The 15,000-nt window shown below is 41.8% G+C and overlaps 1 protein-coding gene across 2 annotated transcripts in view; it reads left to right on the forward strand.

The window, feature by feature from the left end:
- lamc3 (laminin, gamma 3) overlaps window positions 1-15,000 on the forward strand; it is a 140,995-nt gene that overhangs the window by 65,133 nt on the left and 60,862 nt on the right. For both annotated transcript variants that reach the window (XM_076283982.1, XM_076283983.1), the window contains exons 8-9: window positions 785-921; window positions 1,427-1,546. In XM_076283982.1, the coding sequence (XP_076140097.1) occupies window positions 785-921; window positions 1,427-1,546 (257 nt within the window). The remainder of the gene's footprint in view (window positions 1-784; window positions 922-1,426; window positions 1,547-15,000) is intronic.

The raw sequence follows: 15,000 nt of genomic DNA on the forward strand, positions 1-15,000 counted from the left end.
ACATTCCGTGTGTGTGTGTGTGTGTGTGTGTATGTGTGTGTGTGTGTGTGTGTGTGTGTGTGTGTGAGTGTGTATACATGTGTGTGTGTGTTAATTAGTGTGTGTGTGTGTGTGTGTGTTAATTAATGTGTGTGTGTGTGTGTGTGTGTGTGTGTGTATACATGTGTGTGTGTGTTAATTCACTAGTTCGCCCTTCGATATGATTGCTTCAGCTAGACTAGAATGTATGGGAGAAGTGCGTGTTTGGCAAGGTAGCTGTCCGTGGTCCTGGAGTGCCTGGAGCGGATATCGCGATAGAGCGATGACCGCTTGCACCCCCTGTGTAAGGAGGATGAGTAACAGGGCAATTGGTGAAATGGAGGAGTAGGGGGAGGAGGGGGGATGATTTCGCGAACGTCGGAGCGTGTGACGTATGGAAAAGGAGGTCGGCTTAAATAGGCATACCCTGCGGCGGCAGTGGGTGAGTTAATTGCTGTCAATCATCCCGCAGGCTCCTCCCGAACTTTGTTTAGAAAACATCATTTAGTGTGTGTGTGTGTGTGTGTGTGTGTGTGTGTGTGTGTGTGTGTGTGTGTGTGTGCGTGTGTGTGTTAGTGTGTGTGTGTGTGTGTGTGTGTGTGTGTGTGTGTGTGTGTGTGTGTGTGTGTGTGTGAGAGAGAGAGAGAGTGTGAGTGTATGTACATGTGTGTGTGTGTGTTAATTAGTGTGTGTGTGTGTGTGTGTGTGTGTGTGTGTGTGTGTGTGTGTGTGTTAATTAATGTGTGTGTGTTTTGTGTGTGTTCAGGTGTCGACCTGGCACATATAACCTGCAGGAAGAGGACCCTGAAGGTTGCCAGCCCTGTTTCTGCTTTGGCCACTCCCTCGTCTGTTCATCCTCCAATCAGCACACTCCAATAAACATCACCTCTAACTTCCTGGATGGTAATGAACCAATCAGCAATAGTGATATGAATGCTAATGCCATATCGTTCTCGCCATCTCTACTGAGCCACCAGTGGACTACTCTGATTCACAATTGTTGGCCAATAATTAAACCAGAATTTAAATAAATGGTTCATTACCCAATCAGCCCTGAGGAGACGATCGTTACACGTGGATTAGAATAAATGACTTACTAGCCAATCACTGCAGAGTTGAGGTTATCCGTAATGATGATGAGTTAGATTATGATAATGTTGGCAATAAAGACCAATGGCTTTTATAGTGAGGGTTTAAAAAAAGGACATTTTTAAACGAACATGTTTAATGTGTCAGGGGACTGATACAGGTTATTTCACTTTAGTTAAGACCATTTCTCTCTCCCACTCTCTTTCTCTCTCTCTCTCTCTCTTTCTCTCTCTCTCTCTTTCTCTCTCTCTCTCTGTTTGTGTGTGTGTGTGTGTGTGTGTGTGTGTGTGTGTGTGTGTGTGTTTGTGTGTGTGTACAGATGCTGAGGGCTGGACAGGTCGGTTCTCAGACGGTCAGGACTCTGCCCTGCTGTGGAAAGAGGGTGAGGTCTACCTGCTCCCCTACAGCGACCACGACTTAGGCTACTACTCTGCACCAGGTGAGCAGACATGTCCAGACATACACCTGGGCTACCACACACACACACACACCCAACCACACACATAAGCTACGAAACACACACATCCAACCACACTCATGGACGACTACTACTCAACACCAGTTAAGCAGACATGTACAAACACACACATGAGCTACTACACACACACACACCTGGGCTACTATAACAAAACACACACCTTGACTACTGCACCCAAACACACCTTGACTACTACACCCAAACACACCTGGGCTACCAGTCCGCACCAGGTAAGCACGCCCAAACACACACCTGAGCTACCACACACACACACACACACACACACACACACAAACACACACACACTCACACCCAAGCGCACACTTGGGCCACTACACCTAAACACACACCTGGGTTGCTACATCCAAATACACACCTGGGCTACTATGACGGGACACATCCAAACACTGCAGCCGCTTGCACTTTTAGTTTTGCACCCCAGGTTCTGCAGTATACAGTCAAAGTACTTTTAGGCAAGTTCCTCCACTTGGCGGCCATATTGTAACTCTTCTTGTGTGCTTATCTGCCATCTATTTCGGCAGAAATGTGCGTGCACAAGGCTTCACGACACCAACCTTGCTCCAGCGGCGAGATTACAACACATGATTGGCACAATGTCTTCACAACACACCACATGATTGGCTCAATGTATTCACATGTCGACTTTTTTGCCGCGGAAGGGGCGAGATATGTGTAGACAACTGCCATATTGGCGTTACAAACTAACCCCATGCATTTCTATAGAGGATTTTTTGAGTGCTGCGTCTCCTCATTAGAAAGTCTCTGGTACAGTCTACACTTGTTGAAGAAGAAAACAAGTACCATTGAACCACACTTCATGCCCATGTAAAGACTTCCTTGCAAATATACTGTGCAACTCATAAACAAGGACACTGTTTTATCAGTCGCTGGAGAACACTTGAGATGTTCTAGTAAATGTGAGACAACACAAACACACACACACACACACACACACACACACACACACACAAACACACACACATTTCAAGTTCATGAAGTGGCCACAGATGGTGTTCTGTTTTGACTGGACGGGGCCTCTGCACCACACGGAGGTATTTCCTCAAGTGAGTGAGAAAGTGCTCGTCTCGAGTATACACACTCCAGAGAGCCACGCTTAGACCATGACAGTGTTTAATGGTTGTGGAATGCTCCTGTGGTAAACCATGAGCCTCTCGAAGCCCGGAGGAGACAGTGGAATGTGAGAGTGTGTAAGCCTTGATCACAAACATCCTTGTCTGGACCGCTCTGGTCTGAAACTAATCACGGTCAGAGCGTGGGATTGGGGCGTTGAGTTTCTCACACAATCAATGAAGACACGACTACAAGAATCTCTTCTACAGTTGGGCATCACTTTTAAAGGAGAAATCAGGTGAAAAGCGGGGCTTCTGGACTTGCCCCCAGAGTGTAGCACTGTAGCTGCCTGGCTGCTTTAGCTGCTGGAACTGGTAACTCCAGCTAGGTAAAAATGATTGTTTTCGGGGTTTCTTTTCTGTACCAACAGTACTCGTGACCTCAAAAAAACGAAGATCTATTTGAAAAATTGCTGTATTTCTCCTGTAAGTGTCCTCTGTTACAGAAAACATGCGGTTTCCTGCCATTTCTTCATAAAAAACAAACCAGACGAGGGGTATGCCTGCATGTGAAGGAGAGAGAGACAGAGAGAGAGAGAGAGAGAGAGAGAGAGGGTGAGTGTGTGTGTGTGAGAGAGAGAAAGAAAGAGAGAAAGAGCATGTGCTATTTGTAGTATGTATAAGTTCAAGTTCAAGTATTTATATAGCACATTATCATACAGCATGTACATGCATTCAGTGTCATTTAAATGGCATTGAATGTACTTTATATTATAGGCATAGGACACTAGATCAATCAATGATGAGAATAAGAAAAATATAAATAGCACAAAAAAATACAAACCAAACAATATATGTAAATAAAATCAAAATAACAGATATGTAACTCTAAGGAATAACCTTATTTTGAAACAAGTTCAATCACCTTTAAATGTTTCAGGTGAATGTATTCCAAAGCAACTTAAAGGACAACAGATCTAAGCGAAAAATGTCCGGAGTTCCCCTGTAAGAGACATGCATAGGCGATTACCTGACTGGGCTTCTATAAACACTACTATATATGAATATGAATATATATAAATGAACTGTCCACTCTTGAACCCGCCGGTATGAATGAATCACAGGACTTAAGCTGTTTTCTGTAAATATGAGTGTTATAGACCAGTGTTTCCCAAACTTTTTTTCTGGGGACCCACTTTTTTAAAATGACAGACCATTGCGACCCATTTCACTTCAAATACCCTGCAACCACCAATATTGTTTTAGGCCACAGGTTCTCCTACTTTTCTATGCCTTCCCCAACCATACATTTCTATAGGATCTAGATAGATCCTGCTTTGTTGTACGTGTGTTGCATTTTGAGCACCATCAGCGTGAAAAGTTGGAAATAACTACTGAAAAGATAAGTTTTACATGTAATGCGCATCCGAGAGTTTGGGGAAATTCTCGCATGTTGCGCAGTCGTCATTCGTCAACATAGTAAGCTGTTCCTGTATTTCTAAAAAAAAATGTTGTAGGCTACGTTGCGTTGCAGACAAATGGGTCCATAACACTGTGGACGTCAATTCCGATGTAAACAGCAAATAACTCAAGTCGTTATGTTGTATTGTTGTATTATATTATATTGTATAGTCGTTATCAGAACAAGAGGCTTTTACGCAATAGCTGGAAGAATGCGCCTTTACTTTGGAGTTAGAGGTAGAAAACGAGAGGAATAGTGTTTAAAATATCCATTTAAATTGTAGCCTAATATAATGCACTGTTGTGCATTTTAAATCAGAAATAAGAATGTGAGGAGGTTGCTATTAAGTTTAAAGATTGCATCTACAATCGAAACTATCTACATGCAAATTGAACGGCCTTATGTCCGGTCTATGGATGTCTGCTTTAGTTGACAGCACGGTCACTAGATTTTAATCGGTAAAGTTGAGGAGCTGGCATCTGTTAATGTTCGTGCAAATAGGCGGATTCATGTCCCTTAGTTTGCAACTGCGAGGTAGGCTACATGGCAGGCGCCCACATAACGGTTTCATTTTGAGAGGTAGATATCCATGCTCTGGCACCCCCTCTGCGATGCGTTCGTCCCCCAGTTTCATGAGCTTTTATGACAAAACCGTGACTGTGGTAGTTAACAAACTACATCCTAATAGAAAACTGTTAGCTTTCCTGGTATCAAATGACAAATGGTATCACAACATAAATTGTGCTGGCGACCCAAATAAAATCTCCTGCGACCCACCCTTTGGGAAACACTGTTAATATAGACAATAGGGTATTGTCCATTGGTTTAGCTGTATTTGTGGCATTGGGGATACATTGATGATACCTGTGACCTATATGTATTTTTCTACAAAAGTCTTTGCTCATGTTGGATTTTTGATGATGCTATTTTTGATGATGCTAATTATGTATATATTTATTATTGTGTATATATTGTATAGATATATTTGAGGATGTGGTCTATGTCTTTAATTGTCTGTTAATTGTTAATTGTATTTAACTGTTTATGGGAATATTGGATATTGGCATTTAAAATTGACTTTACTTAACAACTGGTCATGTGACTAGAAGGTAATTAAGACACACCTGAGAGCTCAGACCATACCTGAGCGAACCTGAGGACGATGTATGCGAAACGCGTTGTTCGCTCTGAATAAAATCGAGTAAACGTCAACAGTGTGCGGTAGATCAATCTTATTTTTTTTTCAGCCATCATAGTTTAACTTCACTTCGAACCAGCAGCAGGCAATCATGGGTGAAGTTTGTGTGTGTGTGTGTGTGTGTGCATGTGTGTGTGTGTGAGAGAGAGAAATAGAGTGAGAGAGAGTGAAAGAGAGACAGAACAACTGTCTGTGTGTGTGTGTGTGTGTGTGTGTGTGTTTTATTTGCTCTCCAAAGTGATGTTGTGTGTGTGTGTGTTTGTGTGTGTGTGTGTGTGTGTGTGTGTGCGTGTGTGTGCGTGACTGTGTGTGTGTGTGTAGGTGTGTGTGTGTGTGTGTGTGTGTGTGTGTGTGAGAGAGAGAGAGAGAGAGAGAGAGAGCATGTGTCTGTGTGTGCGTTTTATTTGCTCTCTAAAATTATTTTGCTTGTGTGTGGTGTGTGTGTGTGTGTGTGTGTGTGTGTGTGTGTGTGTGACCCATGACATCCCTAACAGCCTTGTCAGTCATCTTAAAGGTGCCATGTGTAAGAATTGAGGTAAAAATATCCAAAAAAATTAGCTACACGCATCAAAAGAATGAGAGGAAATAAGGGCGATGATGTCATTAAAAAAATGAGAAGGTATAGTGCTGCAGAGATATCAACCTGAATTAGCATGCTAAATTACTAGCCACAGCCCGACAGGTGGCATAATACCAGTTTCGGCCATGGGAGGCGGTATACGGGCAACAGTGTTGCGCGGGTTTGGTCACAAGCGGCCCGCGGTCGCCCGATATTTTAATCAACCCGACCGCAACTCGGACCGCGAATATTAATTAGGACAAAATTATACCCGACCCGCGATCCGACCCGCTTATTTACAAAAGGTGTGCTTTTGGTTATAGCCTGCATGCAGTGTGACAGTATAGGCCATTTCTGTAAATCAAACTAATTTATTTGTGAAACTTTATGCAGTAGAACTACACGCAGTAGGCATGCAGGACATTTGCGCAGGAGAGAGAATGAGAATAAGAGCACAAGCACGCACGCAACCACCAAGGATTAGAACACTAGGATAAGATTTGAAGGCCATGGACATCTTACATACATCTTTCTTTCGAAAACAGAAATGGTGAGGCAAGGTATAGGCAAGAGAGATACATTGCTGGTCAAAACGTTAGCGTAAGAACTGGTTTATAATGCTGAATGAAGCACAAAGCTTTACTAAAGCACATCCACTGTTTAAAGTCACAAACACAACGAACTAAGGTAACTTTTATGCATGCGCGAACCTATACATACCGGTAGATATGGTTGTGTAGTCTGTGCCATAACATTTATTCCTGCAGGCTGCCCGTTTTGGCTGTCATACTTTTAAATGGCTTCGCAAGAAGTAGGCCTATAGACCATAACTTGTACTACTGTCATCTTCTTTAAGAACTTTTCCAAATATTTCCCATAGCCTATCACTTTCCCTGAAGGGGTGTCTTTATTATTTTAACTCGCGTCTTCAGCTTCTTTACCTACTGTTGACTTTACTGTATTGATGCTTTACTGTATTGATGCTAGCGTTCTCGTGATTTTCTAAGTAGGCCTATTTGTAGAAAATATATATTTAATTAATTTTAACTGACCCGTCCGCAAATGACCCGAATATCATTAAAATATTTCGTTTATGACTCATAACCGCGGGTGACCGCGGTCATCCGCGGGCAACCGCTTAATTTCGGGCAGACCGCGCAACACTGACGGGCAACATAACCGCCAGCCAAACTGCAATACACGTGTCTCAGTTGTTACTTTAGGGTAGACAAACTCACTTTCTAGAGGTATACTGCCCCATCTTTTATGGAATGTGGAGTATGAATTGATTTTTGGCGGAAATTACACATGGCACCTTTAAAAACACTAAAGCACAATTGGAGGAGGCATTGCAGTCAGTGTGTGCAGTGTGTGTGTGTGTGTGCATGTGTGTGTGTGTGTGTGTGTGTGTGTGTGTGTGTGTGTGTGTGTGCCTAAAGGAACTGCAGGGGTGTGGGGGAAATTCCTCACCCAACAGGCCCCCCAAGTAACCCCGAATAATTGTGTGTGTCTGTAGGTTTTTTGTTTGTGTGTGTGTGTGTGTGTGTGTGTGTGTGTGTGTGTGTGTGTGTGTGTGTGTGTGTGTGTGTGGAGGATCACATCTGGCCTTAAGAGAGTATTTCTTCCCTGGACATGTGCTTTAAAGTTCTTGAAGCAAAAGAGAGTTTTTTCACTTTCTTTCTCTCTCCCCTCTCTCTCTCTCTCTCTCTCTCTCTCTCTCTCTCTCTCTCTCTCTCTCTCTCTCTCTTCCTTTCTAACTTTCTCTTTCTTTATTTCCTGCTTTCTCACTCCCAACTGTCGAAGAGGGATTCGTGCAAGAGGGACACGTGCATATATGTGTGAGAGAGAGAGTCTATGTGTGTGCGTGCGTGCGTGTGTGAGCGTGTTTGTGTGTGGGAGAGAGAGTGAGTGTGTGTGTGTGTGTGTGTGTGTGTGTGAGAGAGAGAGAGTGTGTGTGTGTGAGTGTATGTGTGTGTGTGTGAGAGTCTCCTACTACTTTCTCTTATCATCAGTCCACAGTTCTTGTTGTTGTTGTCTTCGCTGAGTAGTAAAAGCTGGAGATCTATTACTGCGCCTTCCTTCTTTAATGATCTCATTTTCGCCTTCCCCTCTCTCTTCCCTCTCTCCCCACTCTCATCCCTCTCTTTTCCCTCTCTCTTTCTCATTCCTCTCTCCTCTCTCATCCCTCTTTCCCCTCTCTCTCTCTTCTCTGATCCCTCTCTCATCCCTCTCTCACCTTCCCTCTCTCTACCCTCTCTCCTCTCTCCCCTCTCTCTTCCCTCTCTCTCTCCTCTCTAGCCTCTCATCTGTTTTCATCCCCTCATCCATCCCCCACTGCTTTATTCCAGCCATTAGCACGTGTGTGTGTGTGTGTACAATGACTTTAAAGATTAGAGAAGACTTGTGCCCACTGTAGTGACAGTGAAAGAGTTCTAATTTTGTTTGTGCCTCGCCCCCCCCCCTTTCTCTCTCTCTTCCCTCCCTCTCTCTCTCTTCTCCCCCCCTCCCTTTCTCTCCATCCCTTCCTCTCTCTCGTAATCCTGTCAGGGGTTTGGCAGGAGATAATTCAGAGTCAAACCCCAGCAGTGGTTCAAAAGCACCCAAATCAATTCTCTGTGATTCTCACTAATCAATTTGTCACCTATTTTGGTTGGGTGTTTGACAGTAACCATCTTAGTGGGCCATTTTGCGTGTGTGTGTGTGTGTGTGTGTGTGTGTGTGTGTGTGTGTGTGTGTGTGTGTGTGTGTGTGTGTGCCCGCCCTCCACTCCACATCACAACAATCCTTCAGCCCTATTTAATTCTCAAGGCTCCCAAAACACACATACACACACATACACATTTACACACACATTACATACACAGCGCAATAAACAGGACATTAGCTTAGCTCTGCACCAAATAATAAAATTAGCTTGTACATTTCTGGAGCTATGCTTTCTCTCTCTCTCTCTCTCTCTCTCTCTCTCTCTCACACACACACACACTCACAGGACTTCTCCAGGACTCTATCTCTCATTTTCTCTCTCCCTTCAACTCTTTCTACTCTTTCTCTCTCTAGAGAGATAGAGTAGAAGAGAGGGAGAGAAAAGAGAGAGGGAGAATTAGAAATATTGTAAAAAAGGAGAGAGATAAAAGAAGAAGAGTGAAAGGGAGAGAGAAAGTGTGTGTGTATGTGTGTGTGTGTGTGTGTGTGTGTATCGGAGCAGGAGGATCAAAGCCGAGGCGGATGTGGGCAGATCTGACCGGGTGTGAGAGGAGCACTGCTGAGAGACTCTCCACATAAACACACACACACACACACACACAAACACACACACACACACACACACACATGAGATACGCTGAGAGACTCTCCACGTAAAGAAGCACTTGTGGAGTGCCAGTCTGGCTCCCCTTCACAACAACAGATCGGCCGCCAGAGCACTGTCCACTCCAAACGCAGCGTTTCCATGGACACTGCTGCCGAGAGAGGGACAGCAGCCAATCACCAGGCCACAGAGACTCACAGCAATCACATCAATCAAGGATGCTCAAATTCAAATTCACCACACACAAACACACACACACACACACACACATACACACACACACGCACACTCACACACGCACATGACTGTGAGGGTTACATCATAAATATTCCTTGAATATTTAAACACAGATATTTTAATTATTGATACACGTAGGGCTCACAACAAGCCTTGGAGATGGAAAGTGATTACAGTGACATCTGCCAATTTAATTAGAAAAAAGTAATTGTGTGGATCTTACTCTGTAGGGGCAGGGCAGGAGAATTAAATCCATCTCTATTTTCTGATAGACATGTACAGCTGTAAGCACATAGACACATACATACAAAGCCTACATACATACATACATACATATACATACATACATACATACATACATACATGCATACATACATACATACATAAATACACACATACATACATACATACATACATACATACATACAGTACATACAGTACATACATAAATATATACATACATACATGCACACACACACACACATACATACATACATACATACATACATACATACATACATAGGCTACATATATAGGCTATGTACATATATTAACACATACATACATACATGCATACATACACACATACATACATACATACATACATACTGTACATACAGACATACATACACACATACATACATACATACATACATAGGCTACATATATAGGCTATGTACATATATTAACACATACATACATACATACATACATACATACATACATACATACATACACACATACATACATACCTACATACATACATACATACATACACACATACATACATACATACATACATACTGTACATACATACATATATACATACATACATACATACATGCATACAGTACATGCATACATAGGCTACATATATAGGCTATGTACATATATTAACACAAACATACATACATAGGCTACATAGGCTCTGTACATATATTAACACATGCATACATACATACATACATACATACATACATACATATACAGCGGGGAAAATAAGTATTGAACACGTCAACATTTTTTTCAGTAAGTATACTTCCAGTGAGGCTATTCGCATGAAATTTTCACCAGACATTAGTATTAACTTTGTTAATCCACACATATATAAAAATCCAAACATTAATGTCTAAAAGTAGAGTTATGAGTAAAAAAGTGGAATGGCACAGAGAAAAAGTATTGAACACACTAAGAAAAAGCAGTACACAAAGGCAAGGAATGGCAAGGAACAAACTGGAATCTATAAGTATTTAGAGAAATTATCCCTCCTATCTGTGCAAATTGATATAAACTGGGTTAGTACATACTGGTGGGCTATAAAAAGGTTTTTTGTTACCAAGGTGTCACACAAGAAACATTTCATGATGGGCAAAAGCAAAGAGCCCTCCCAAGACCTTTGCAACCTTATTGTTGCAAAACATATCAATGGAACTGGTTACAGATGCACTTCAAAACTTCTGAATCATCCAGCAAGCAGTATTGGAGCCATTATCTGCAAGTGGAAGGAACATCAATGCATCATCAACTGGCCATGCACAGGATCTCCTTGCAAGATTTCTGACCAGGAAGTCAGAAGGATAGTCAGAAGTGTAGCCGAAGATCCAAGGACCACTCAGAGAAAGCTCCAGAAAGACTTGGAGGCAGCAGGTACAATTTTTACAGAGAAAATCATAGGTAATGCACTCCACCACCATGGCCTCTACGCACGCTCATCCCGCATGACTCTTTTGTTGAAGAAAAACATGTCAAACCTCGTTGAAAGTTTGCTACACAACATTTGGACAATCCTATGCAATACTGAGAGAATGTATTCTGGTTAAAAATGTAACTTTTCGGATGTCATACTACACACCACATTTGGAGGAGAAATGGCACTGTGCATCACCCTAAAAATACCCTACCAACAGTGAGGTTTGGAGGTGGTGGCATCATGGTGTGGGCTGTTTTTCATCTCATGGTACTAGCAGACTTCATACAGTTGAAGGAATGATGAATGGAGTCATTTTTTTCTGGGAGAATCTTTACATCCACCAGGATGATGAGGATGAGACATGGCTAGACCTTCCAGCAGGACAATGATCCTAACCATTCAGCAAAGGAAACTCTCAATTGGTTTCAGAGAAAGGAAATCAAGGCCCTGGCTTCAATTCAATTGAACAGTTTTGGAAGTTAACTAAAGATCAGGATTTACAAGAGGGACCCCTGAAATCTTCAATATTAAAGGACTATCTGTTTAAAAGAATGGGCCAAACTCACACCAGAATACTCTGACTGATTAGTTTCATCATACAGGAAATACCTTGAAGCTGTCATTACGAATAAAGGCTTTTCCACAAAGTATTTAAGAAATTTCAGCAGGCGTGTTCAATACTTTTTTCCTGTGTCATTCCACTTTATTGCACATAACTCTACCTATGGACTTTAATGTTTGGATTTTTTTATATGGGTGGATTATCTGAGTTAATACTAATGTCTGGTGAAAATTTCATGCAAATAGCCTCATTGGAAGTATACTTACTGAAAAAAATGTTGACGTGTTCAATACCTATTTTCCCCGCTGTATACATACATACATACATGCATACTGTACATACATACATACATACATACATAATGTTATGTATTAACATACATACATAGGCTATATACATACATTAACACATACATGCATAGCCTACACACACACACACACACACACACATTGTTCGTCCTGCAGAAATGAATGCCCTCAAGTCTTTAAAGTCCAAGTTCAAGAAGATAAGTCTGAATGTAGATAAAGTCACAAAAAACAATCTCCCAAACAAATGTGTGTGTGTGTGTGTGTGTGTGATAAAGTCACAAACATAAAAGAGATCTCAATAGAAGTGCTAAAATCCTAATGAGAAGTCTCGGTCCACAGTTTAAATGGTGCGTTTGATTCATTGACAGGTGGGACTTGAGATCCCTCTAGGGGGTAATTGCACTCTTGGTGAAAAAAGGGAACAGTGACAGACTGTTTGTATGTGTGTGTGTGCGCGCGCGCGAGAGAGAGTCTGTGTGTGTGTGTGTGTGAGAGAGATCACTCTAAGGGGTAATCACACTCTTTTACATCCTTGCATACAGATATACAAAGGAATGCATATTAACACAAACACACTCATTTGGCAGATGCTTTTATCTAAAGCGACTTACTGTACATATCTCAATTATATTACGAGGGCCATTGTCCTTGGAGCAACTTGGGGTTCAAGAGCACAATGTTGTAAGCCGGGAATTGAACCCACAACTTTTCAGGCTACTGCATGCTAGCCCAGCTCCTTAGCCACTACGCTACCACCAGGGGCGTCGCCAGCCGATTTTGCCGGGGCTTCAGCCCCGAAAGTTTTGAGTGTAGCCCTGAATGTATTTTGCAAAGTTGAATATGAAACCATTATTCGGATCGTGCATTGAAACTGTGAGATGAGATGGAACTATTTATCAAATATAAAAGCAGGACACGGGTTTCCTCTCACTTTCCTTCATGCAGCAGATCTAACTTCAACGTTACCTTACCATAAAACATCATTTGAAACGTACTTAGAGCGCACGCACAACAAGGGGGGGGGGGGGGGGGGGTTGAGAGTCAGTTCCAGGCTTGGGCATATCATTGTTTGCATTTCCTATTTAGTATAAGAAAGTTATAAGGAAATCATAAAGGCAACAAGGACAAGGAGGTGGTGGAGTTATGCTGTCGTCATTTAGGCTACAAGTTCATGTTATCAGCCTGCCCACTCGCCTACAGTTTGGAGATGGCCAAACAGTGCTGGCCTATCTAGGCTACTTAGGTAGGCTATTTTGCCTTTGTAGAATCAATTAGTGAGTCTACAATGATTCGTTCTCCTGGTATCTCTTTACTTGACGGGTGAATTCATAACACATTCATAGCAGATATAAACTATACATAAAGCTTTCATGACTGTTTCATGAGACATGACTAAACATTCATACCAAACCTTTCATGAATGTGGAAGACAGAACGATGACAACTTGTCAAAATAGAAGTCCAACAATCCAATACTTCACAACTTGTATAGTAAAGTGACATTCGATGTAGACTTCATAAGATATTCATGAAATATTGGAGGCTGGAGAGATTAAATTAATGGTATCCAGGTTACACAAATACGGGTCAGCTGAATGTACTATAGACTAGTTTACCTCCCAGTACCTCCCAATGTCTTGTTCCGCCCTGAAGGAAACAAATAGTTTAAACAAATAAACAAACAGCACACGCTGAACTTGAATCAAACATTCTTTAGAACACAGCTGATCAACCGTCCACTTTCACTTTTGAATGAAGTTCCAGTCCTTGCATAGTAATATGAAAGACGTGAAATAGAAGCACAAAACCCATTTTCCTTGACAGCGGTCTGTTATACTTAGCAACGGTCTGTTATTGAGAATTAGCAGACCACCGAACGTTGGGAAGCCCCATTCAAGTGAATGAAGCATTCTTCAGCATTATGAAGAGCCGTGTAATAAGCTAAGCATAACATGAACCTAATGATGCAGCTTGCTATTTAAAATGACACTTAGGTGGCTAGAGTTCGTTTTTTATAGCAAACAGAAATGTCAAGATAGCAACATGTCATTACATCCTTTAATTGTCAAAATATTAGTGTAATGATATGCAATCAAGGTAGCACAAATGAGGCTAGAGTCAGTGGATTAATATATTAAAAGTGAGCAGGAAGGGCAGGCAAAATGGGAATTATGAGAACCTTTTAGACTCTAAGGGCCCCGAATGTTTTCAACTGCTGGCAACTCCCCTGGCTACAACTTTGTTGTTAGGCGTAAATAAAGTACTTTATTGGCTACATTATTAGCTGACCAATGCACACATTTGCAATTGCGAAACCGACTACAGTAATACTGTAACACTTCCCACGTTGGGGGACGAATGTTGACATTTTCCCGCATTTTGGGTGAGAAACCTGGGAAATCTCCCTTATTTGCAATGCTCAATATTGACAGCTATGTCTCTCTCTCTCTCTCTCTCTCTCTCTCTCTCTCTCTCTCTCTCTCTCTCTCTCTCCAATTTTTCAATTCAATTCAATAATTCAATGAGCTTTATTGGCATGACTGTAAGTGTTACAATGTTGCCAAAGCAGTAGTTACATCAAAAAATTAGCAATTATTAGTAATAATAATAACAATTGACATGGACTATGGAGAATAATAAAAATAATAGAACATTAGAGCACACACACACACACACACACACACACACACACACTCACTCACATATACACACACACACCCACGCCGCACACTCCCTCTCTCAGTCTGTTTGTGTGTTCCTTTCCCTATTACCTTGTCTCTGTGAGTTTCAGAACTCTTTTGCATCTGTAAACATAGAGTAATTTGCTGCCAAAGCAAACAGGCACACAAACTAGAAGATTAGCAGACAAATAGATCTTCCATTTGCTGTCTTACTCTCTCACCCTCTCTTTCTCTCCTCATATCCATCTCTCTCTCTCCCTCTCTCTCTTTCTCTCCTCATATCCATCTCTCTCTCCCTCTCTTTCTCTCCTCATATT

This window comes from Alosa pseudoharengus, unplaced genomic scaffold (genome assembly GCF_046254945.1).
Source record: "Alosa pseudoharengus isolate Yale_2024_CS ecotype anadromous, Long Island Sound unplaced genomic scaffold, YU_APseudo_1.1 YU_APseudo_1.1_scf_14, whole genome shotgun sequence".
NCBI lineage: Eukaryota > Metazoa > Chordata > Actinopteri > Clupeiformes > Clupeidae > Alosa > Alosa pseudoharengus.